General features: G+C 37.5%; 1 protein-coding gene across 1 annotated transcript; it reads right to left on the bottom strand.

Moving 5' to 3' along the window:
- Positions 1 to 2784: 2784 nt before the first annotated feature.
- Positions 2785 to 8721, bottom strand: LOC129253404 (probable cytochrome P450 304a1). The gene is made up of 5 exons (XM_054891765.1): positions 8563 to 8721; positions 8243 to 8494; positions 3600 to 4468; positions 3389 to 3533; positions 2785 to 3318 (listed from the first exon to the last, which is right to left on the bottom strand). Exons 1-5 carry the CDS (start codon positions 8654 to 8656, stop codon positions 3134 to 3136), a joined length of 1545 nt encoding a protein of 514 aa, XP_054747740.1. The 5' UTR covers positions 8657 to 8721; the 3' UTR covers positions 2785 to 3133.
- Between the last annotated feature and the right edge of the window lie 18754 nt (positions 8722 to 27475).

Consider the following 27475-nt stretch of genomic DNA (forward strand, 5'->3'; position numbering starts at 1 on the left):
CAATCCAATAAGTTGAGCCATGCAAGCTCGAAACACTTCCGCGACCTTTAGTAAAGCACCAACCTTATTTGATTTCTGGCGATCTCAAGCGGACATCCAGGCTTGATATTGGCGCCCACGTCCGATGGCTGCAGGCAGTTGAGTGCCTTTTATGTAAATGCTCAGCTTTTATGAGAATGCGCAGAACAAATTTAGTAAAATTTAATTACAATTCTCTGCAGGATCTGTTCCATTGCAGCAATCGCAATTTTATCAACTGTACTAATTACAATTAATTTCAATTCGAGCGTTGAGATTCTTTCCTGGCTGGACTAAATTTTTGTTAAACCTTGCAGCGCCCTTCTAGTCGCGTAATGATACGCAGTAGATGATGGTTCAGATTTGCCAAACTGTTGCAATCAGAAAGGCTATGGGATGTTTTTGTTGTCCCCTATTCAGGATCTATGCTCCCAGTGTTGTCGTAGCAACCTCCGCTGTATGCACTTGCTGGAGGCTGAGCTACCTCTTAGGCATATCAAGTGCGTGACATGACTACCGAGATCCAAAACTACACTCGACAATTTCTGGATCTCCCATTATATAGACAGACCATAAGCGACATTCCATCATTACTTTCTTACCACCTTTATGAACTCCAGTCCTTCGAATGTCGTTATCGGAGTCCAACCACCACCTATTGCAAACAAAGAGCTTCAGCATACTCATGAGAGCTGCGTTTCTTTGGCATAATTCTTCTTCTTTTTCTTAATTGACGCGATAACCGCTTAAGCGATTTTGGCCGAGTTTAACAAAGCGCGCCAGTCGTTACTTTCTCGCGCTAACTGCGCGAAAAACATCAAATGAAACGAAGTGCTTCTCCACCTGATCTTTCTAACGCAGAGAAGGCCCTCTTCATTCTCTGCTACCACCAGTTGGTATCACATCGAGTACTTTCATAGCCGGAGCGTTTGTGGATATTCAGACGGCATGTCCCAGTGAACGAAGCCGCTGGATCTTTAATCGCTGCGCTATGTCTATGTCGTTTTAAAGCTCTCATACTGCTCATTGTACTATCGCCTGCGATACTCGCCGTCACCAACGTGCAAAGGTCCAAAAATCTTCCGCAGAATCTTTCTCTGAAACATTCCAAGTGCCGCCTCATCGAATGTTGCCATCGTAAAGGATAGCACGGGTATGATGAGGGCCTTATAATTACGTTCCGGATATTGTAGTAGGTTAAACTCCTGCCTATCTAGAATCGACCTTGACATACTCAACAAATGAAGGCACGTGAAGATACCCTGCACGACACTAACCATTTATTCATGAGCATCCTTAAACCTACTTATCTGAAACTCCTTTTTTTCTAGATCCTCTCCGTCGAATCAGCATATTTCCTGGCCTGACTTGAGATGAGAGTAACGATGACTTCAGTGCGCTTAATAGGGATTGGTAAACTGCTACAACAACACCAAAAGCGATTGAATATTTGGAGCTTGGCAGAATTGAAGTGAAGAAGAATATTCATATTTATCATTCTGTCAAAATATTGGAACTCGTTCATTTAAAAAGCGCGCGTTACACAGGTGTCGAAATTTTCTTTGCTGGAATGTTGCTACAACTGTCCTCTATAGTGTCGTGAACTCTACGAGTGATCTGTCAATTAGTTTGTTTTTGGCATTTAATTATATCAGCCAACCGCAGGTGTGCTCTGCGATTTTCACTAAGAATAAAAATATCGAACAAAAAATTGTTCTTAAATTTTGTGTTTTGAACGGGATTTCGTGTGCCGAATCGTTAAAATTGTTGCAGAAAGGAGAATGTGCTTTATCAAAAACACGGGTCTACGAGTGGTATACGGCTTTTGCAAAGGTGCGAGAAGTCGTATACGATTTTCCCCGATCTGGTGGCCCAACAACGTCTTCAACGGCTGAAAACGTCAACAAAGTCAAGGAAATGGTGCTGGAAAACCATCATTTAAGTTTGAGGGAGGTAGCTAGTGACCTTAGTGTGCTTCACGAATCAATTCGCAACATTTTACACCATACATGCACCAATGGGCATGAGACGCATGGCTGCTCGTCTCGTTCCAAGAGAGTTGAATTTCTTTTAAAAAATTCATCAGGAGAAGGTGGCTGACGATGAAGACATGCTTGAGCAAGTGAATTCGGACCCAACGTTTATCCAGCGCATCACAACTGGTGATGAGACGTAGGCATATGAGTTTGACATGCAAATCAGTCACAGGCGGCAGGCGGCTGAATGGCGCTATCCACATAAGCCGAAACCCAAAAAACCACGTCAAAGTCGGTCAAAAGTCAAAGTCATGCTACTCGTTTTCTTTGATTCTGCTCTGGGTCATGGTATTGTGTAATCGGATTTCGTTCCAAATGGTTCGACTGTAAATAAAGAATATTATTTGGGAGTTAGGCGACGTTTCAGAGAGAATGTGCTTAGGAAACGGCCCAATTTGTGGAAATACAACTTATGGATCCTGCACCATGATAACGCACTGTCTCTCAAGGATCATATTGTGAACACTTTTTCAACCAAAATCTCGACAAATATCATCGAACAACCACCGTATTCGCCTCCGGATTTAGTCTCCTGTGACTTTTTGCTTTTCCCAAAACTTAAATTGCATCTCCGCGGACGCCGCTTTCAGTCGATAGAGTCCATCAAAGAGAATTCGCTGAAGGAGCTTAAGAAGATCTCTTCAAACGCGTTTAAAATGTGCTTTGATGACTGGACTAATCGTTGGCTTTTGGCGTTGGTTGGAGCCTATTTTGAAGGCGACAAAATAAATTTTGATGATTAAACAAATATTTTGCGTTTTATTGAACAATTCCCGGTACTTTTTTGATAGAATGTAATCGTTTCATTTTCATCCTTATTTTATGTTTCTTAATTTTTATGTCTTTTAATTTTTTGTTTTATAAGATATATTTCTTTTTATAACAACTTTATTATAAGGTTATTTCTACGATAATTTCTACTCATAACTTCTGCTGCATGTTGCTATGTACATATTTGGTTTTCATACCCCACCTAAAACTTTGCTAATACAAATTCAAGCATTCTCAGACTTTCTTTTTAAAATAATATAACAATTTGTAAATTTAAGTAACAATAAAATAAATCTAAGTAACATAAACTACTTTCTTTCCTCTAACTGCACCCAAAAATCGAGTGGGGTTATAGAGAGGCCGCTGTAGTTTTTGGACAAATCGGGTAACTCATCACCAGGAGCCAAGACAAAGTTGAAATTCTGACACAGAGCTGTTGTCATTAAGAACATAATATTCCGAGCAAAAGTTTCGCCTGCACAAAGACGCTTGCCTAGAAAATTTGTATAAAAAAATGTAGAATGAAAATACCTTACACAAACATATTTAGAAACTTTACTTACCAGCACCAAAAGGCAGTGAAATATCCTTTTTCAAGCACAATTTCCCATTGTCATCCAAAAAACGTTCAGGCCTGAACCTCTCCGGATCACCCCATACACGTGGATCCGAGTGAAAGGCATAGAGACTCGGTATTACAATTGTATCCTAGAATTTAGTACAATAGAAATTGTTTATATTCATTATACAAAAAAGTTAAAAAACACCCCTTACCTTCGGTATCTTAAAACCCATTAACTCCGTGTCGACTAATGCTTTGTGTGGCAAATCGGATGGCACCAAAGTCTCAATGCGCAAACCCTCTCGCAATGTAGCCTCAGTGTAGTGTAAATTTTTACGATCTTCCAGCGTTGGCAATCGTCCTCTTCCCACTACCGCATCAATTTCCGCTTGCACACGTTTCACCACCTCCGGATACCAGAGGAAATATTGTATGAGAAAACCCATTTGTGCGCCAGCAGCTGTAAAGGCAGGAAAAGAAAAGTCTGCCAAACTCATGATGAACTGTTCGCGATTGTAACATTCTGTGCGCCCCTCTTCGTGCTCTTTCCTCATTTCTTTGATATATAAATCAATGAAATTTCGCTCACAACATTCATCGTAGGTACGCAAATGATAATCAACGATTTTCTCAAAATATTTGTAGACGGCAACATTTGATTCCATTAGCGCCTCATAAGAGCTCGCTTTCGGAAAGACATTACGTATCCATGGCATAATGCTCAACATTTTACCATAATCGTCGGCCTTGCGTTGAAATTGCATACCCATTTTGACCAAATGCAGTAAATCCGCTTGTTCCGCGCGTGAATGTCGCTCATTCATGACAATGTGGAAAAATGAATTTGCTACAAAAGGGCTGAGTATATTTGGTAGATAAATTCTGTATCCTCCCGGTTTGGACAATTCATGTTCGTGCGGATAGCGTGGTCCATTGCGTATAAGATCCAAAAGATCAGTGATCTCTGCTTGGATGACCGATTCTAGTTCGTCAAAACGACGACCGAATCCATAATCGCGTAAAAAGCGCAGTACAAAGCGACGTTGCTCCTTCCAGATGGGACCTTCACGAAAGAAAATACCTGAAACGAGCGAAGGAGAGTAGAGAAAGATGTTTTGTTTTTATTAAAATTTAGTATAGATCCTAAATAGAATTTCGTGAATCAAACTCTTTCTGAAATCTTACACCACATTCCTCGTTGGATGCAGAATAATTCGCTAAAATATTATTTTAATATCGATGAAACACATTTTCCACTTCTCAAGCACTTAACGAGCTTGCTTTCCTTAAGTCTTCTCGGAAATAATTACGTATAATAAAACTCGCCAAAATATATATATATACACCTGTGCTCACAATAATAGCAGCGCGACATATCATAAAGTTTTGACTATTCATTTATTTTTTATTTATAATTATTATATTATTTATTTTCCAATAGGCGTTTTTTGACAGATCACGCGTGACTACTGTCAGTCTAAATACATAATTTTTATGAGTATTCATTGACATTTCATCATGGAAAGACCTACGCCTCAACAACGTTTACAAATCGCACAATTAAATTACGAGGAACGACGCTCTGTGAGAAGTGTTCATTGCGCACTTCGGCCAACTTATGGCGATCAGCGATGAGGCTCATTTTTGGCTGAATGGCTATGTCGATAAGCAAAATTGCTGAAGAGCAACCCGAAGCCATTCAAAAACAGTCAATATATCTATTGAAAACAACCGCTTGATGCGGCCTATGGGCTGGAAAATCACATCTCCCATCGACCCATATTTCTTCAGAGACGAGGTTGGCGCCAATGTAAAGTGAATGGCGATCGCTATCGCGCCCCGATCATCGACTTTTTGATGCTGGAAATCGAAGCCCGTGCTCTACACAATATTTGGTTCCAATGGCCGAATTATGGCGCAGTTGCGAACATTTGAAAGGAATTATTTAAAAAAAAATAAATTAATGGTTCTACACAAAAATAATAAAGATTTGCCCAATTAATTTGAATTTTTGTTATTTTATTTCAATTTCAAATCCCTTAGCTCTTAATTGATCACCCTTTATTTATATTTTTATTAAAAAAAGTTCGAATATCCGTTATATGGAAGAAAACGCATGACACCCTCATCTAAAAAATTCTCAAATATCAATGCCACTTTAAATGGCAAAATGTTACACCAAAATTTAATAGGCTAAAAACTATACACCCTCAATTTTTTCGAAAATGCTGACTAAAAAGTGTATTATTTATTGAAGATTTATTGATTTTTTCAAATTTTCGTACAAAGTTTGAAATTTTATTTTTGTTGTACTATGAAGTATATATTTTAAAAGTATACAAAAAAAAAAAACAAAAAAGAAATAAGTGGTCACAATATTGAGCTGCTATTATTTTGAACACAGGTGTATGTATGTATATTAAGGTGTCCCATCAAGTTATGTCTGTTTCACCTGAATTATAGACTTTTTTTTGTATTTTAAACTTTCACCAAAATATTAAAAAAAAATAAAAGGTTTCCCATAACAGGTGTTATTTTGAATAGGATTGTTATTTTTTATGGCCGGAAGTGAATGGTATTGATCTGGACAACGTTTATTTTCAACAAGACGGCGCTACGTGCCACGCAAGCAACGAAACCATTGATCTTTTACGAGAAAAGTTTCCGGACCGTGTTATATCTCGAAGAGATGATCACAATTGGCCACCGAGATCTTGTGATTTAACACCTTGTGACTTTTTTCTTTGGGGCCACGTGAAAGAGAAGGTCTACGCCAACAGCCCAGGGTGGATTCAAGACCTCAAAGGTGGAATTCGTAAGGCTATCGAGGACATAGGGCAGCCACTTTGCAATTCGGTTATGGGAAACTTCATGAAATGGATATTGTCCTGTAAGCGTGGTCGTGGTGGTCATTTGACTGATGTTATTTTCCACTATTAACGGCATACCATAATGAAATAAACATCCGATCATTTATATTAAAAAATAGCATTTTTCTTTGAATATCAAATTAACACCTCTTATTGGAAAACCCTTTATTGACAGTTACGCCAGCTGAACCGATTTCAAAATAAGTCTAAAAGTCGAGTTATTATAAATAAAATGGAACAATGGAAATGGTACGATAGAATAGTCTTGTCAAGGCCCTGTGCTCCCCACTGGGGTGAACAAGGATATAAAAAAAAAATTAAAAAAAATTACATCCTTTGTTAGGTGTTTCGCCCAGCCCCTCCTTCAATTTGTGGTGTGCGTCGTGATGTTGTTTCACAAATTGAGGGAGCTGCAGTTTTATGACGCCTTCAAACGGCACATGATTTTTACAGGGAGCTTTTTCATAGTAGAGGCACACTCGGAGATCAGAAAAAAAATTATTTCTGTTATTTTGGTCTTTCATGCGCCATGCATTACCGAATGTTATTCACGCACCGACCATTCGGCTGAGGGTTTCGTTGAAATAAAATTTGTTTTTGAAAATATTTTTGCAAAATATCACCTAATGCTTAAAAGGAATCAAAATAATGAGATTTTTGGAAGTACTTTCAAGTCGTGGTAGCTCAGGTAACTCTTTGGCGACTGTCTTAAAATATAATAAATTTTATAGTTCCGATGGAAAAACAATACCGATTTTTTTTTGTGTGAAGAGAGATTGCACGCCAATGCCAATGTAAATGAACTAAACTGACAAGTAAAAAATAAAATCGAAATTAAATTGAAATCAAAATTCAGTTCAATTCCCAAAGGAGCTTGCAAATATGGTTTAATAGACTTTCAGCAAAGGTTTTAGTCATATTTTATAAGTTGTTTTTCTTTTTGGTTTTTCCCGTTGAGGTTGGCTTATTTGGAAACTTAATTTTTTTATTCAAGGCTTTTCGTTTTCTCACAAATCACTTTTAGTTCTAATATTTATAAATACTACAAAAATCGTGAGATTGATTGACTTCATTTTACTAATTTTATATTTTCAAAACATTTGAAAGGTTTAAGGAAATTTTTTCGCAGTTGTTTAAATTGTAATTTAATTGTAAAAAACGTGTTTAATAGTTTTTTCTTTAATTTTTTTCCGAACTGTTGTTGTTTAATTGTCCCAGTGGGTTTAAGATCTGTTTTTATCACTTAAAGTGATTTAGAAATATTTGTTTTTTTTGAGGCATGACTTTTGTGTTTAGATGGACTTTTTCGCTAAGTTAAACCGTTGTTATTGTTGGTCGTGTTGCTGTTATTGTTGTTGTTATTGCCGTTATTATTCTTGTTGTTGTTGTTATTATTATTATTGTTGTTGTCACTATTGTTGTTGCTACTGTTTTTGCTATTTTTTTGCTACTGTTTTCATTGTTTGTGTTGTTATCATATTTGTTGTTACTGTTTTTTTAAATTGTTTGCGTTATTATTATTATTGTTGTTGTCGCTATTGTTGCTGTTACTGTTTTTGTTATTGTTTCTTGTTACTGTTTTTATTGTTTTTGTTGCTATTATTGTTGTTGTTACTGCTTTTTTTACTATTTTTGTTGTTTTATTTTTGTTGTAACATGTACGAGGAATGCTGCTGAGGTGACACTTTTCGGCCGATTGTAAATCCGAGTCGTTCAGTAACATAGAATCGACTGTCGTGGGAACGACCAGTAAATTCCCTTAGGTATGGTTTGTGTATTTTCAAACTCAATTAATCTATATAAAAATCCAATAAAAATTATTTATATGGTGAATCCACAATAGTTTTTAGTTCAATAGGGCTATAAACTGTTCGCCACAGTGCCGTGGCATAATTTAGTACAAAGGAAAATCTTGCGCCAGCTTTAGTTTTCTACACCTCAAAAACTACTTTACATTTCAGTTTTCATCAATTTTTTAAACTTACCTAAGACTTCATTACTTGGCGCTCGCATTGACGCGAGATACACTTGAGCGCGTCCGTCAAATTCTCTCCTATTTAATATCTCCTTGACACCTTCGGCATTATGCACAGCCACAACGGGAAAGGGGCCAACATGAAAACCCACAATATCCGATTTATACCATTTGCTGAATTTCAGTACGCCTTTATGCAGATATTTCATATCGGCCAGCATCATGAATAAATAACTGCCGAATAGTGGGATGCGTGGAGGTCCTTAAATTTGAAAAAAAAACGAACTTCAATACTAATAAGTCTTTCAAAAAAACAAAGAGAAAACACACCCGGTGGAAATCCTTCAGGACGTCCAACAGCATAGCTGTATGATAAATACAGGCAAATCACTGCACAAATGCACAATAAAATTTCTGTTAACATTTTGAATTTTCGTTAGATTTGGTTCGTATCACTGCGCGCTTAAATGCCGCTAACGGACTGAGTTGTAATTGCCTGAGCGAATGTGGTTTTGTTTGTTATATCAGCGCGAAATGCATGCGAAGATTGCAAATGTTAATTTCAAATACATAGCAAAAACAAATACTATACTCGTGTACATATATTTGCACGCTTTTTGTTTGATGCATTGTCAAACTAATCAGTCAAATCTTTAACTTGTGCCTGACCGATAGTAACTGACCGAGTGGGTTGATGTGCCTTTGATTGTGATAACGAAAAATTAATAATTATTAATTGAATAGGAAATGTTTATGGCAATTAAAATCAAGTTACTAAATATTAAAATGTAATCTGTATTTAATTAATTGCATATGACCGATGAACCTTAGAGTGAGCGAAATGAGGTAAGCAGAGCACTGATTCTAAGCGAGATTTCAGAAATCCTTAGACAAGAATTACCGTACAGAAAAATCTATGCCTAAGCTTTTCACTATTTTAGCCATTTTTGGCGTATATTTTAGAAATCATACAAATCTACTCATATAAGTGAGATAAATAAGATATATAGGCTGATCAATTTAGAAATATCGGATTTTAAATTGTGAATAACTTTAGTAATGTTGCCTTCCCATGCCTCAATCGAAGCTTTGTGGATAAACAAAGCATTTAGACTTAACATACCCCCAAAAATAAAGGTCCAAAGGTGTGATATCACACGATCTTGTTGGCCAATCCAATGGTCCGAGACGAAAGATAAATTGCTCACCAAAACAACGACGCAGTAAATCCATTGTTTCGCGGATTATATGGCAAGTAGCGCCGACCGCCGTCTTGTTGGAACAAAATTTTGTGGATATCACGGGCTTCAATTTCCGGTATACGGCATCAAAAAGTCGTTGATCATGGCACGATAGCGTTCACCATTTACTGTTCCATTGGCGCTAGTTTCGCCTTTGAAGAAATATGAGCCGATGATTCCTCCAGCCCATAAGGGCTGTACTTGCTTTTCCTGAATGGCTTCGAGCTACTATTCAGCCCAAATATGGCGTAGCCATTAAACCAAACGTGGCCCTCATTGCTGAATACCTTAAGTTGGCTTTAGCGCGCGATAAACACATTTCATAGAGCGTTGATTGTCGTACGATTTGTAAACGTTGTTGAGGCGTAAGTCTTATTTATTATTTTAAAAATAAAAAACCAAAAATTAAAAATTATGTATTTAGTTTGACAATAGTCACGCGTGATCTGTCAAAAAAATCCTATTGAAAAAAGTATCCCTAGTCCGATCATCCGCCGCCGCCGTAGCCGAATGGGTTGGTGCGCCACTACCATTCGGAATTCAGAGAGAATGTAGGTTCGAATCTCGGTGAAACACCAAAATTAAGAAACAGTTTTTTCTCAATTGCAAACTTCCGAGTGTATTTCTGCTATGAAAAAGCTACTCATAAAAAAAATATCTGCCGTTTGGAGTCGGCTTGAAACTGTAGGTCCCTCCATTTGTGGAACAACATTAAGACGCACACCACAAATAGGAGGAGGAGCTCGGCCAAACACCCAAAAAGGGTGTACGCGCCAATTATATATAAAGGGTATTTTTTTTAGAGGTTAGGTTTTCAAGATGAAATAAAACGTATATAATTTAATGTTATGGCCAAGAATTTAGCTTTATTATAAAGATAAGGGTTTGCCATTATGTTTTAAAAATGATTTCGGGCAAGTGGCCACCGCGGCTGGCTAGAATAAATTCCAGCCGAGAGGCCCAATTTTCGACCACTTTTTGCAGCAATTGGGGCCGTATGTCAGCAATAACGCGCCGAATATTCTCTTCCAAGACGTCAATCGTCTCGGGCTTATCTGCGTAGACAAGCGACTTCACACTGTAACATTATGGCCGGCTTCATTTTTAAAGAAATATGGACCAATGATTCCCTCTGCCCATTGAGCACACCAAACAGTGACTTTTTGAGGATGTAACGGCGTCTCAGCAATGGTTTGTGGATTATGTTCACTCCAAATGCGACAATTTTGCTTATTGACATACCCATTCAACCAAAAGTGAGCTTCATCGCTGAACAAAAACCATTATTTTCGAACCGCGCGAACCGAACCATTATTTTCGTAATAAATTTGCACGATTTGCAAACGTTGTTCAGGTGTAAGTCTATTCATTATGAAATGGCAAACCAAACTGAGCATAAATCAAGTGACAGGTGTCAAAAAGACCATCTACGAAAAAAGTAGTGCCAACTTGTAAACCTAACCTCTAAAAAAACACCCTTTATATAAAGGGTGATATTTTATTTTGATTTCTTATAGAAAGATGAAAGAGCAAAATTAAAATAATTCATAAAATTAAAAAAAATAGTTTTTTATATACAATGGAAAATCTTTTTACAAAAAGAGCATTGGGAATTCGGAGGCGGCATCATGTATTCATTATGGAACAATATCACAACGCAAACGACAAATTGGAGGAGGGTAGCGGTCAAACAAATAGGTACATTATATCAAAATAAAAATACCAGTCTAACGGTTAGACGCGATAGAAGTGAAACCTTCCGTAAAACAAACTGAGAGAGAATGAGACGAAAGCAGCATTGGGAGCGGGATAATTATAGGTTCATTATAATATTGCTATAAAGTTCATATTTTATTTTCTTTATTTTATTATTATTCATCCTCAATGTTTTCAATTTCAATAAATGATACGAGTGGCTTACGATAGCTAAAATAAGATACACATGCTTTGGTTTCGATGTTGCCAACATATCTTTGAAATATCGCGTCAATTGTTGTTTTTGATCGTGTTGTCGATTCAGTGCGATTGTTACACATTTTTAAATTGAATGTTGTATTGAGAAAGTCAATCAAAGGAACCGCTGTGTCCAATGCAAAATTTACGTTAAAATCGCCACTTAAAATCATTGGAACTTTATCGTAATATTTTCTAACTATCCGCGATACTTCTGGGGTATACTTTATTAAATTTTCGTGAATGAATTCCGTGATGCTATTTATTGATGGATTCGGTGAAATATAAATTGCCACAATTAAAACTGTTTTTCCATTGCTCAATCTGGTTTCGCATGCATATATTTCTCCCGCTTTAGAGAGCTGAACAGACAGTGATTCTAGTTGCTGTGCATTCAGATCTATCTGTGGAGTACAATACGAGCACCGTCATTTTGATTGTGGTATATTGCAACACCGCCTGCAATTGCGGTAAATATTTAAAAATGAAAATATTTACGAATATAAAAATACGGACGCAATACAGCACACGCGGTGGCTATTATGAGCGTCGTAACGCGTATATTACACAGACGTACTAACATACACATAAACATTCGTAGGACGCTTGGTCTAAGCAAGTATTAGGTAGTGTAGTATAGGTATACATAATGCCTTCTCGCTCACCGTGCTCCGTAATACGCAGGCGCGCACACATACGTACTCATACATACAAACATACATACGTATGACGCTTGAACTAAACACCAAAGCTAGTAATAGGCAGTGTAGTATACATACTACAATACTCACTATACTAGCGTGGCTCAGCAGTACGCAGCCACACACATATACGTATATCAACATATAACGCTTCGTAGTGTCGCTTTTTCGTTTCATCGAGTCTCAAATCACTCCCAACGATTCTAAAGAAGTTTTCACTTCAAAAATATCGGGAATTGTTCATTCAAAAACGCGCGTTATACAAATGTCTAAATTTTTTTGTTCGAATGTCTGTCCTCTATAGTGTCGTAAACTCTGCGAGTGATCTGTCAATTAGCTTGTTTTTGGCATTTAATTATATCAGCCAACCGCAGATGTGCTCTGCGATTTTCACTAAGAATAAAAATATCGAACAAAAAATTTGTCTTAAATTTTATGTTTTGAACGGGATTTCGTGTGCCGAATCGTTGAAATTGTTGCAGAAAGGAGAATGTGCTTTGTCAAAAACACGGTTCTACGAGTGGTATAAGGCTTTTGCAGAGGACCGAGAAGTCGTGAAAGATTTGCCCCGATCTGGTCGCCCATCAACGTCTTCAATGAATGAAAACGTCAACAAAGCCAAGGAAATGGTGCTGGAAAACCACAATTTAAGTTTGAGGGAGATAGCTCGTAACCCTAGCGTGTCTCACGCATCAGTTCGTAACATTTTACATCATCAATTGGGCATGAGAATCGTGGCTGCTCGACTCGTTCCAAGAGAGTTGAATTTTTTTCAAAAAATTCATCAGAAGAAGGTGGCTGAAGACATGCTTGAGCAAGTGAACTCGGACCCAACGTTTATCCGGCGCATCATAGCCGGTGATGAGACACCCACGTCTATGAGTTTGACATGCAAACAGTCAAACAGTCCACAGACGGCTGAATGGCGCTATCCAAATGAGCCAAACCCAAAAAACCACGGCATCGTCGGTCAAAAGTGAAAGTCATGCTACTCGTTTTCTTTGATTCTATTCTGGGTCATGGTGTTGTGTACTCGGAATTCGTTCCACATGGTTCTACGGTAAATAAAGAATATTATTTGGGAGTTAGGCGACGTGTCAGAGAAAATGTGCTTAGGAAACGGCCCAATTTGTGGAAATAAAACTTATGGATCCTGCACCATGATAACGCACCGTCTCTCAAGGATCATATGGGAACACTTTTTTGAGCAAAAACTCGATAATTATCATCGAACAACCACCGTATTTACCGGATTTAGCCCCCTGTGACGTTTTCCTTTTGCCAAAACTTAAATTGCCACTCCACACAGGCCGCTTTGAGTCGATTGGCCATTAAGGAGAATTCGCTGAAGAAGCTGAATAAGATCTCTTCAAACGCGTTTGAAAGGTGCTTTGATGACCGGACTAATCGTTGGCTTTTGGCGTTGGTGTATTGCTTCGAATGGAGTCTATTTTGAAGGCGACAAAATACATTTTGATGATTAAACAATTATTTTGCTTTTAATTGAACAATACTTGAACGGTACTTTTTTGATAGAATGTACATATATGTATATATAAGTACATTAGAGCTGGCCAATTTGTATGGAACTACTTATATATTATTTATATTTTTTAGACATCAGAAAGTAGAATTTTTCTGAGTAGTGAATTTTCTAGTCATTGAATTTTAGTATAACAAGGTGAAAGTTTCAAATAACTCTAAAATAGCATTGATTTTATGATGTTTACAAGTACATAGTTCATTTAATTTTTCCTACTGGGTATGTGTTATTGACAAATTAAGTTATTTATTTGCAAACATGTTAAATTCCAATTAGATTAAGCAATTGATGCAATTGGTTTATATTCTTTAATTCATCAAACAATTAGAATGAGTTCAACTAATTCCCATTAGATAATTGAAAATTTTATTCCAATGGTAAAACTAATTGCAATTAGTTGCCATTAGCAAAAGAAATTGTTTAACCTTCACAATTAGAAATCTAATTGACTTCTGCTAATGCAATTAGATATTTAATTAGCTCGAATTAGAATAAATTATTTTGATAAATTACATTTTTTGCAAAGAATTATTAAAGTGAACGAATAATGATGTAAGTCACTGTATGTGGAAACATGTGGTTATTCAAGTACCGTTATTCAGCCGGTAATTGTTTGAAATGTAAATAAATAAACGTGCTCTGCAATTTGTTTCAACTTCAAAGTTTGAAGTGTTCGCATTGTTTAATATAATATTCTAAATGAAAGTTGTATTTCTGTTAACTTAAAAACATATTTATTTGTCGCACTGTTTTGCAACACGCCGCTTACGTCTTCAGGGCCTGTGGAGCGACTATTTTCCTTTGCGGGCATTATTAACAGTCCAAGGCGGAGTCGCTTGACTGACTTTTCTTTTGAAAAGCTCGTATTGCTGAAAGCGAATATACCCGGTCATTCTAGTTAATAAACAGTTAGTACATATGATTAAATGTTTAAATAGATGTTCATGTATGTAATATACGTAGTACATATTATGTACACAAGTAATACATATATGTGTGAAATTAATGTTATGGATATTTCAGTTTTTTTTGTTTTTCAAAATATCAAACTGATTGATTCTAATTCGAGCTGATTGAATATCTAATTGCATTAGCAGAAGTCAATTAAGTTTTTAATTGTAAAGGTTAACCAATTTTTTTTGCTAATGGAAACTAATTCCAATTAGTTTTACCATTGGAATAAAAATCTCAATAACCCAATGGGAATTTGTTGAACTAATTCTAATGTTTAATGAATTAGAGAATTTCACAAAAGAAGGTTAATTAGCAATCATTAGCATTATCTAATCATTATTTAACATCTCTGTTTATTTGTATAATTGTATAATCCCACCAAACGGAAGCTAAGTATCTTCAACTTGGCGCTATCCCAGATGATGACAATTGATTGAAAGCAATATTTATTATTTCATTTCCAATTGCTTCCAAAGTGGAAATGACGAGACATCAGCTGTCAATTGAAATGTACTGCCTGCCAACACAAAGAATAAATTACATACTACATTTATTATAATATATCAATGTAAAATTAAATAACACGTATTAGGAACACGAGAAGTTCGCTTTGCATATAAACCATGCAATTGAATGTTGCGTTTTTTAAAATCGAAACAATCAAAGCGAGTTGCGTTTCTGTTAGATAAAGAAGCGTAGATTTGTTTGAAGTCGGGTCATTTCTAACTCCTGAAAAGATTTTTAGAGGTGGCTCTATAACAGACCGTTAATGGTTAATGGCTGTAAAGGGTTAAGGTATGGCCCTTTAGCACTGCGACCATATTGATCTATTGTGCACCCTATGCTGTCTATTGACTGTTAAGTATGCTTATGAATTGTACCAGCTCCTTCTGAGGGAGTGATTGAAGGTCTTCATCTGTAAGCATGAACTTGTTTAAAAACCTTTTCCTGCTATGCGTCAACTCCGGACATTCGATAATGAGATGTTCTATAGACTCCTCATCTTCGCAGCAAAATCTGCAGGTGCTGGTGTTAGTTAGTTATGCCTAATTTATGTAAGTGTTTGTTGCAGGTGAAGTGACCCGTGAGGGCGCCTGTGAGAGTGCGAATGCTCTTTTTGTTTAACGTGAGGGCCATGTTAGCTCTTTTAGCATTGAACTTTTTGGAGTGTCTAAGACCCTCTACGTTGTTCCAATGCTGATTTAATAGAGTTTTGGCCCAGTGTTTTACTTTTTGTTTCAGGCTGTTTTTGTTGAATCCGAACATGGGACTAGGTCCGATGAAGTTTGCATCTGCCCCTTTTTTGGCTTGAAAGTCTGCCTTTTCGTTGCCGTTATATCCCTCATATCCCGGTACCCAAATTAATGAGACATTGTTTTTGGATGCCAGGTTATTGAGTGCCTTGTGGCATTCTAAGAGAGTTTTTGAGTTGTAGGTATAGCTATCTAAAGCTTTTAGAACTGATTGGCTGTCCGAGAGTATTTTGATCTTTACTATCTTGTGGTTTCTATGTTGCATGATATTTGTTGCTTCCATTATTGCGTATAGTTCCGCTTGGAAGATGGTGGTGTCCCTGGTGAGGGTGAATGATTTGTGGATTCTGGGCCCCACTACTCCTGCTCCTACACCATAAGGTGTTTTTGATCCATCAGTGTACCATTTTTGTGAATCATCATTCATCCATTTTGGGTTTGTTTTCCACTCGATCCTCTCAGGAAAGGTAACTGTGTATCCTTTTGTGAAACAGAGTGTTGGGTCAATGTGGTCTGAGACTTGAGCCATGATTATGGTGTTTTTGATTTTATTTAGGATATTTAGGTGACCGGGGAGGTTGCCTAATTTGAAATTTTCTTTCATGTGTAGCACGAGTGCTTGCGTAGACCGTTACTCGGCTCTGAACAAATTTGACAGATTCTGCGGATGGAGAATCAGCATCACTTGGGATGTGTTTACAAAAAAAAACTAAGATTGTGTTGGTGATTTACGAAAAAAATCAACCAATGACAGTTCGTTGCCGTCTGAACAACGACTGGTTGAGCGAGTGTGTGAACAGGATGCCATCCTTAGGCAAATCAAACGCAGAAAGTGGCGATGGATAGGACACACATTGAGAAAACTACCAGATAGCAGCACAAGAATGGCACTGGACTGAAACCCGCAAGAGAGCAGAGATCGCGGACCAAAAAATACTTGGAGACGGTCGATGCTGCGAAAACTAGCAGATGCCGACAACTCATGGGACGGTGCAAAAACAACAGCACTAAACCGTATATGATAGAAGAGTCTTGTCGAGACCCTATGCTCTCGAGAGGAGTGAACAAGGAAAAAAATGTGGGTTACAGCTTGCAGCTTTTCGTGTGCCATAGATGGTGATTGGACTTCGTTGGAGGCATTTGGAGGGCGAAAGTTTGTAAAGCTGATGACGAACTTTCGATGATTTCTCCATGCAGGTGTATCTATTACGACCGATTCAATGGTTGTTGAATGTACAGTCTCTCTAATAGAAGCGTGGCTGGCAAAATTCATACTTAGAGTTCCGTTATGAAAACAATTTAAATGCAGTAAAAGAGACGTACGTCGCAATACGCGTTTTGAAGTTTGTTAGATTTGTGAGAAAATGGGGTCCGTGCAAGAAAAAGGATTTGAAGCGGTTTTCCTTTATGCACAACCTAAAGATCCAAAAATGTCACGCGCATCTACAGCAAAATATTTGAAGAAGTCGAAGACATTCATAAATAAATGGAGGCAACGGCCGACCGAAGATGGCGGGACCCCAAAACAAAAAATATCTTCAAAGCAAAATAAGAAAATCATTGATTTTTTGTGAAATAGTCGAACTTATTGTTGCGTGAAGCTGAAGCAGTTATAAGAGAAAGTGGTTTTGATGTAAGCAAAGACACGATTCGAGGATGTTTACGTGCAGAAAACCTCAAATTCCGGAGCACATTGAAAGAAAAGCTGCCCTCATTATCTCATATTGAAAAAAGATTCGTATAAGCTAAGGCAAATTCAAACCGGAATCTTGCAAATGTTATATTCACGAATGAATTTTCCTTTTGGACTAATACTCGTAGTTGTATGTGTCGTTCCTGTTGCAATCGACAACTCCGACAAACTGTTAGGCATCCAGTTAAGGTTTATGTTTGTGCTGCTTCTCCGAAAAAGGGTTTGGCTGTTTATTTGTCTTTACTCCCAATGTGAATGCGGTTTTGATGAATAAAATTTACCAAAAAGCATTTCTACCGTCAGCTGTGAAGATGTTTGAAATAACTAACCAACCTTGGATTTTACAAGAAGTCAACGATCCCAAGCATCGAAGCCGAAGTTTTGTAGCGGGGGATTGAAATGTTGGATTGGGCTGATGCCAACTCTACTGAATATATTTGGGTAATAGTTAAGCAAAAACTCAAAGAAAAACAAAGATAGACGGTCAAGGAGTTATCAAGGCGAATTCGTTTGATTTGGAGCCGATTACCTTTACAACTTGCGAAGAAATTAACACAAAGTATGATTCGAAAATGTGAAGCTATTATAGCGCGCTGATGGTGGTAAGTGATGAGTCGTCTTTTGGAGTGTTTGAGGGAAAGATTCTGCGGCAGATTTTTGGACCTTTGGACGTTGGTGACGGCGAGTATCGCAGGCAATGGAGCCATGAGCTGTATGAGAGCTTTAAAACGACGTAGACATAGCGCAACGAATAAAGCTCCAGCGGCTTCGTTGGCTGGGTCATGTCGTCTGAATGGATACAAATGCATCGGCTCTGAAAGTATTGGATGCAGTACCAGCTGGTGGTAGAGCATGGTCTCCTCTACGTTGGAAAGTTTAGGCGGAGAAGGACTTGGCTTCATTTGGTGCGGCCAACTGACGCGGGTTAGAACGAGAAAGAAACAATTGGCGAGCTTTGCTAAACTCGGTCAAAATTGCGTAAGTGGCTATCGCGCCATTTAAGAAGAAGAAAATAATGATGGTGACTATAGATTTTATTGAACATATTGCGTGTAATAAATATTATTAGCCCGTACAAAGCTATCTAATTACAATCGAATTGGTCAAATAAAGGGGTTTCCAAAGAGAGGTGTTATTTTGATAAAAGGTCGATGGTTTCGTTGCTTGTGTGGCACGTAGCGCCGTCTTGTTGAAAATAAACGTTATCCAGATCAATACCATCCAATTCCATATGCCATAAAAAATCGTTATTCATCTCCCGATAGCGCAATCCATTCACCGTAACTGTTGTTCCCGCTTCATTTTCGGAAAGGTGAGGTCCGCCGGACCATAAACTGCACCAAACAGTCAGACCATTTTGCTTGTTTACGAAGCCACCGAGGTGGCAATGGGCCTTATCACTCAAGATGATTTTTCGATGGAATTCCGGATCATTTTCATGCATTTCAACGACCCAATCAGCAAAGACACGACGTTGTTTATGATCTGCCGGCTTGAGTTCTTGTGTTAACTGGACTTTATAAGCTTTAACACCCACATCGTTACGCAAAATACGGTGTAATGACGCTTGTGGAATGCCTAATTCCAAAGAACGACGAGGAATGGACAAACCTGGGTTTTCTTCAACACTTTCGGCTACAACAGCAATATTTTCGGCTGTTTTTGAGCGACGTGCACGGGTTTTATTCTGCAATCCGACAAAGTGCTTTACGATGACCTAAAAATGTTCAGGTTTTACGAACCGTCTCTGCCAAAATTTCACCACTTTTATAGTGAATTTCAATGCGTTGTTTAAGCGTGTATCGTTCCATTTTTATTAATGGCGTAGTTTCTACTTGCCAAATATCAAAAAATGACAGCTTCGAAAGTGACATCTACCGAAATAGTGGGCTATTCAAAATAACACCTATTGGAGAACCCTTTAGTTTCTAAGTTATGGCTGACACGCTTCTATTAGACTGCAGACGGTAATCATTTGTCGGGCAGAAGTTTTGAAAATTAGACTCGAAATTATCACATTCCACTTCTAGGATTCGCCATTTTTAGATAAAATCCGTGCTGTTATTTACTCTTTCTTAATTCGATAAGAAAATCGAAGAAAATGACAAGGCCGAAAAGGAATATAAGACAAATTGTCTTCTGTCATTAGACGAACAATCATCGCACTCGAGCTCTGCACCGTCGCTATTGCCTTCTCTGAATAAGAAGAACGGAGTGGGAAAGCACTTGGAATCACTTGCTCCTAATTGGCGTCAGTTAGGCGTAGACGAATTTTTGTAATGGTATTTAGAGATATTCGAAAAGCTTTTATTGGAGAATGGCGTTGACTCCAGTTTGTCAAGTACTCCGTATAATGTGTCGTGGGACGGATTCATAGCCAAGGCACCTATGCATATTTAATTTAAGTTTACCTAAATGTCAATGACTTTGAAAAGTCAAGGCCAATGATACCAGCAAGTAAAATTTGTATGAGTTCTAGATTAAAAGTTTCACCGCGAAACGAGGGTATTAAAATTGTTAACCGCTTAATGCTAAACGAGCAAATTTTATTTATGTATATTTTTGTTTTTGTTATTTGTCGTAGAAAACAAATGATTATAGCAGTTTGTGCAAGAAGCAGCGATAACAACACAGTGCCAAAAATTATATATATTGAAAAGGTCTCCGGCCTTCAAAGTAGAAGTTTTTTATCAAATTTGAAATCTCTAATAAGTTTTTCGTTTTGCTTGCGCTCGCAGTAGCTGAGGGTTCTGGTGTGTGACTACTATTCGATTAGTACCTGGTTCGTTGCTTGTGACCTGAAATAATAAATATTGAAAAAAAGGTAATGACGCACCTTCGAGGGCGTGCAAAAAACTTTTTCTAAAAATCATCTGCCATTTTGGTAATCATATAAATGTGTAGGTGTCCCTCCAAATCTAGAAAAAAGTCTGGCATACTCGTGCGCTACGAATTGCGCAATACATTCGGTCATATAAGTACATATGTACAAACACACATACAGTAGCCCCAAGCGAAACTCGTACAATTAAAAAAAAAAAAAAAATATTTATTTTCATCAATCATAAGGTTCATAGGTTCAAAAAAGTTATTGCATATTTTATTACTACAGTGGTATTAGTCAAGAGCAAAATAATTAAACTCAAATTTTTAATTCAATTACATTTTAAGGGGGCAGATACCTGTAAAGTTTCGAAAACAAACTTTTTTTTCATAAAATGTTAAGAATATGCCAAACAAATTTTAGGACGTAAATTTAAGTATTTCTTATATAATATTATAGATCGTCAATCGTGACGACTCTATTCTTTGCGTTCGAGCACTGGGAGAGGTAAAGTTACATTTCGACATATTTTTCGAATTGGCGTACACGATAACTCGAAAAGTTATTGACCGATCTCCCTGAAATTTTGCACACATCTTTTTTATGATATTACTTTCTATGTGAATTTACAACTTTTTGAAACCTTTTCGACTAAATAATTTTTTCGAAGCAAAAATAGTAGGAAAATTCGCCCCAAAATTCATTTTTTTTTTTTAGTATTTTCTTCCGCGATTTTTTTTTCCATTTGTTTTTTAATTCATATAGAAATGATGACATTAATAAAGAAAAAAAATATTTGGTTTTCTGTATTCAGGTCACTGACGCCGATGCTACAATGCCCGCCGATTGAGTAGCGCCGCTGCGACCTTCCTGGAAGAATTGAGAGTACATCCGCCATTTTAAATGATTAAAATAAAAAAAAAAATGTATAAAGGGTGATTAAATTTCAAGGGCCGATGTTGAATGTGAACCACACCTAAACGTCAATTTTTTTTTGCATTTCATTTGACATTTTTCAATTTCAGACTAATTCAATTTGAACTATGGAAAGATACACAATCGAGCAACGCGTTAAAGTTATTCAGGCTTTTTATGAAAATGGCCATTCAAATCAAAATGCATACCGTGCACTTCATGATTTTTTCGGTCAATTTAATCGTCCAAATGTGCGTGCAATCGGAAAAATTGTGCAAAAGTTTGAGCAAACCGGGTCTGTAGGAAATGTGACAACACCAGTGCATGCTCGTACAGCTCGCACTGCAGAAAATATTGCTGCTCTTCGCGATAGTGTGGTTGAAGAGCCGTCCACCTCAACTCGTCGTCGTGCCGAACAATTGCACCTCTCACGCTCGTCGTTGATGAACATTATGCATAAAGACTTGCATGTACACGCTTACAAGGTGCAATTGACTCAAGAACTTAAGCCTCTTGACCATTTCAAGCGTCGTCAATGGTCAGAATGGTGGCAGGAAATGGCAACAGTGAATGAGCAATTTTCGAAGAAAATCATCTTCAGTGATGAGGCACATTTTCACCTCAGTGGATTCGTTAATAATCAGAATTGCCGCATTTGGGCGAATAATAATCCAAGAGTGATTGCCGAAAAACCAATGCACCCACAAAGAGTGACGGTTTGGTGCGGTTTATGGGCCGGCGACATCATTGGGCTGTATTTTTTCCAAAATGAGGCCGGTCAGGCAGTTACTGTGAATAGTGTTCGCTATCGTGAGATGATAACGAACTTTTTATGGCACGAATTGGAAGATATGGATGTGGACGATATGGGCGATATGTGGTTTCAACAGGATGGTGCCACTTGTCACACAGCTAACGAAGCAATGGCTCTTTTACGCGAAAAATTTGATGGCCGAATCAAATCTCACGTCGCGGCGACGTCAACTGGCCGCCAAGATCATGTGATTTGACACCGTTGGACTTCTTTCTTTGGGGTTATTTGAAAGAAAAGTTGTACGTTGATAAGCCAGCAATAATTCAAGAGCTAAAGTATGAGATAATTCGGCACATTAACGGCATAGAACCTCAATTACGCCTCAGCGTCATCGGATGGAGGAGTGCCGATTTTGACCGATATTTTGTTCCATACGTAATTGAGCTATACCAATATTATCATAATACAGAGAAATTACAATAATTTCCTACAAAAATTATATTTTATTCAATTTTTGAAAAAAATATATTGACTTTTTCGTTTGAAATAATTTTAATCAAAATCATGGCCGCTTACAGGTACAGTCGAAGCCCGATAAGTGCAATACCGATAACTGCAATTTCGCGGAAAGTACAATTCGATTTTGAGTCCATAGAAAACTCGAAAAGAGCAATAAAAAATTGCAATTTTCGGGCGCAAAAGAATTCTTGTTCGAAGAAATTTTTTACTTAATACGGCAATGTATTTGCGTTCATCACGCGCGAAGACACAGCTTTATAGCTATGCACAGTCATGGTTCTCGGAATTATTGCGACCAAAAACACTGTTCTCACGCTTTGTGATTTTTGATTTTTACAAATAACTGTAAAATTGTAGCGCTGATATCATAAAATATTGCATCGAATCGTTTGTGACATTCAACACGCGTTAGTTTCAAGCTGGTTCTTGAGAGTAAAACAATCGTTCGGAGTTTGAATAATTTTTTTTTGCTTTCATCAAATAAAATCATGGGAAAAGTGAAAAAGAATCTACATTTTCTTACATTGAAAGAAAGAGATGAGATTCTCCAAAAAATTGAAAAAGGCGTTAAACAACGAGATCTTGCATTCGAATACAAAGTTGATTGCGCAACGATTTGCCGAATAAAAAAACAATCCCGTTCATTAAAAGAAAATGCATACAATTCATTTTCACTTGGAAATAAACGGAAAACTTTGCGGTTTGGCAATCATTCACAGCTCGAGAAGCGTTTGTACCAGTTTTTCATGAATCAGCGGTGACGAAATGCTCCTGTTTCTAGCTTGATATTGAAAAGCAAAGCATTAAAAATATTTGATGAAATAAAAAAGGATGGAGAACAATTCAATGCAAGTGATGGATGGTTTTTGCGATTCAAGAAACGCTTCGGACTTCGCTATTTCACTGTGACTGGTGAATCATTATCTTGTGATCCAGAAGCCATTGAGCCATTTAAGGAAAAATTGACGGCGAAATCGCTGAAAAAGGATATGTAACATCACAAATATATAAAGCTGATGAAACGGGGCTCTTTTGGAAACTTTTACCAAATAAAACCTACGTTTCGAAAGATGAAAAGAGTGCTCCAGGCAACAAAGTTTCAAAAGATCGAATCAGTGTTCTTTTGTGTGCAAATGGTGATGGCAGCCACAAAATAAAACCATTAACGATCGGCAAATCTATGAATCCGCGTTGTTTTAAAAATTTTCGTCTACCGGTGAATTATGCTAGCAACAAGATTGCTTGGATGACGCGGGATATTTTCAAAAAGTGGTTCTTTGATAATTTTGTCGAAGAAGTGAAAAAATTCGCCAAAGAAGATGATGTTCCACCCAAAGCATTACTCTTGCTGGATCAAGCCCCATCTCATCCGCCCGAAGAAGAATTAGTTTGTGGTGAGATCGAAGTGATGTATTTTCCGGCCAATTGCACAGCGATTTTACAACCAATGGATCAAGGTGTTATTAACTTGACAAAAATTCAATACAAAACATTGCTAATGGAAACCATAATTAGTGAAAAAGATTCTTCATTACATGAACTATTGAAGAAAATTGATTTGAAAACCGCCGTGATCATGTTGAGCCAAGCATGGGGGAAATTGCTCCCTGAAACGATCGCTAAATGCTGGAAAAGCGTATTGGGTACAAGCCCAACAGTTGACGCGATTATTGAATCTAATCCAGACGATATGCCATTGGATATCGAAATTGACGACCCCCTTCTTGTTGGAGGATTACAACGATGAGATGGTCGAAAACTATGTGGATGAAGCAGACACAGATGAAATCCGCAATTGGGTTTTGGAATTAGGAATAGATGAAGGTGATAATGAAGCCAATGAACCCGAAGATACTACTCAAGAAGAAACAACCGAAAAAGTTCAACATGAATCGATTTTTGGCTGTGTGAATACAATTTTGAAATGGGGTGAACAGAACGATGTACTGTCATTCAATCAGATCGCTTGTTTGCATGATATCCGATCAAAAGCACTTGAAAAGTGTTACGAGAAAACGCAATCGAAAATAACAAAGTTTTTCCAAAAAAAATAATTGAATTTTGGAGCACACACTCATATGTCCTTCCGCATTGATCTCTTTGTATTAATTTCAATAAATATGTGTTCATTTTTTTTGAATATCGACCTTTTGAGCTTATTAATTGCATTGAGTAGAGTTAAAATATTTTTCCCTAGGTATTCCTCGAACCACAGGAGAAATTCGCAAAAGTGCAATTTTTCGCTAAGTGCAATCATTGCTGAAATTTTCCAATTGTACTTATCGGGCTTCTACTGTATCTGTCTCCTTAAGTGACGTGAAAAAATAAAATCCATGTAATTCAATGCCAACTTGAAACTCGTACATTATGTAAAAGTAAAGTTATTGCAAATATTAAAATTTCGTATGCATGACCTTGTTTCTGAGAACTATTTGTAATCTACATATTTGGGATACTTTTAACAAGCTGGCTCAATTTTTTGCCATTCGTCCTGAAGAACCCTCTTCATGTCATCCTTTGTACTTATGCTATGCTGGCGAACTTTCCCATCAAGATACAGAGTTTGATTGAAAAGTAATAAGCCTTATTTTTTTTAAGCAGTTTTATTAAACATTGAGCGTCAATACACTGCTGGTAGCGGTCCTTCAACTGCAGGAAACATTTTTTAAACTCATCCGCCGGAATCGCGTTCAATTCGGCTGTCACAGTTTTTTGGATCGCCTCGATGGAGTCGAGTCTGGACTCTGGGCTGGTGTATCTATGACATGCGCACTATTATATAGCAATCACGATCGCTCATTATACGCTTTATGCTTCGGGTCAGTGTCCTGATAAAAATGCAAATCTTCGCCTGGACCAAAGTGCTAATGTTTCTTTTAAAATGGTACACAGCTGATTCATAATACCCTCAATAAAATGCCATTCTCTCGACCTAGATGCAGAAAATGAACCCCACACCATTACTGACCCAGCACCGTACTTTACTGTAGACTTCATATTTTTGGCAAGTAATGCTTCATTTGATCTTCTCCATCTGAACCAGGAGACCCATCTGAACCAAAAAGGTTGAACTTGCTTTCACCAATCAATAGCACGTTCCGCCAAAATGAGAAATCTTTCGGTTGATGTTTCTTGACAAATCGCAGCATTGCTTTACGATTACGGTCGTTGATATGGGGTCTATGTCTTGCGCTTCTGCCGTCGATATTAGCCTTATTGAGTATTTTTTTAATTGTCTGTGCACAACATTTTTTCCCTAAATCATTTTCGGCGTTTGTTACGAGTTTCTGTACACTTAAAAATGGTTCCTTTTTGACTGATAAATGAACACTGTACGAGTTTGGTTTTTGCGTTGAAAATTGCCACTTGTTAAATAATTTGTATTTATTTTAATAAATAAGGGAGCATTTCAAATTTTGCCTTTGCCGTTTAATGCATTACCTAGTATACTAATTAAATAAAAGCAATTAGTTTTTATTGCAATAATAGTCCCCCCTATTTAATGTAAAACCAGATATGTAGGTGGATGCACGAGTTTCCCTTGGAGCTACTGTACATACATAATATACTGGCAAATTTTTATTCAACAGAATAGGTGATTTATTAAGCTGAAAAGACTGTATTCTAACTGCTAATGGTGGTTAGGGTCATGTTTATCAATATAATCGGTATTTTACAATAGAAATAAAATTTTGTTTGGAAGAAGTTAATTATAACACATAAATTTGTTTGTAGTTCAATTTAGCTCATTAAACTCATGTAGATTAGGCATGAAATCAAATAAAAAAACTACAGCGAATATTATCATGTATGCGTATTTTTATTCTACAATATTTAATAATTAAATTTTAAGTTTTATATTTAAACCGATTTTTTTGGTGAATGCACTGCTATTGTGACGCTAGCTGCAGATCCCGCAGAGGCCTCTGCTAAGCTCCAAATCGGCATAAATAAAATCTGCAAATGGCTCCGAAGCTGGCGCTTGAAGATAAACGAAAATAAATCTTCACATGTAACATTTACCACATGGAGAGCCATGTGCCGACAAATCAACTTAAATCCTACCTTAATCCCGCGATGTTGTCAAAACTTCTTCTTCCTCGTGCTAACCGGCACCAGTTGGACACATCAAGGGAAGCCAAATCCTTCTCCATCAGATCTCTCCAAAGCAGAAGAGGCTTTTCTCTTTCTCTGCTACCACCAGCTGATGCCGCATCGAATACTTTCAGAGCCGGGGCGTTTATATCCATTCGGACGACATGACCCAGCAAACGAAGCTGCTGGACCTTTATTCGCTGCGCTATGTCTATGTCCTCGTAAAGCTCATTGTTCCATTGCCAAAATTACTCTCCGTCACCAACTTGAACAGGTCCAAAAACTTTGCGCAGAATCTTTTTCTCATACACTCCAAGGGTCGCTTCATCGGATGTTGTCATCACCCACGCTTCTGCGCCATACGTTAGGACGGGCATGATGAGAGCCTTGTAGAGCGTTAGTTTTGTTCGTCGAGAGAAGACTTTACTGCTCATTTGCCTACTTAGTCCAAAGAAGCACTTGTTGGCAAGGGAGATTCTACGTTGGATTTCCAGGCTGACTTTGTTATCGGTGTTGATGCTGGTTCCTAAATACACGAAGTCTTTTACGAGGGGTGCCTTTTATATGTCGGGATTTGGCAACCCTGGTGTTGCAATCTGGCAACTGACAGCTGTATCGCAAAGTTTCACATTTTTTGGCTTTTACGTACTCAGAACGTTTTGAAATACCAGCGCTATTTGTGTTGTTTACAGTAACTTAAAAGATTCATCTCGGTCCAAGGACCAGTGTTTATCGAAGGTATGGTGAATTTAATCGTGGTCGTAGTTCACTCCAAGACGAATTTCGTGAAGGTCGTCC

Source organism: Anastrepha obliqua, chromosome 1 (genome assembly GCF_027943255.1).
Source record: "Anastrepha obliqua isolate idAnaObli1 chromosome 1, idAnaObli1_1.0, whole genome shotgun sequence".
NCBI classification, from domain to species: domain Eukaryota; kingdom Metazoa; phylum Arthropoda; class Insecta; order Diptera; family Tephritidae; genus Anastrepha; species Anastrepha obliqua.

Excerpts from the sequence above, each read along its gene's own strand:
- LOC129253404 (XM_054891765.1), bottom strand. The coding sequence starts at position 8,656 with ATGTTAACAGAAATTTTATTGTGCATTTGTGCAGTGATTTGCCTGTAT. Across the intron at positions 8,495-8,562 it reads TCCTGAAGGATTTCCACCGG|GACCTCCACGCATCCCACTA; the intron begins GTGTGTTTTCTC and ends TTCAAATTTAAG. Across the intron at positions 3,534-3,599 it reads TGGGTTTTAAGATACCGAAG|GATACAATTGTAATACCGAG; the intron begins GTAAGGGGTGTT and ends ACTAAATTCTAG.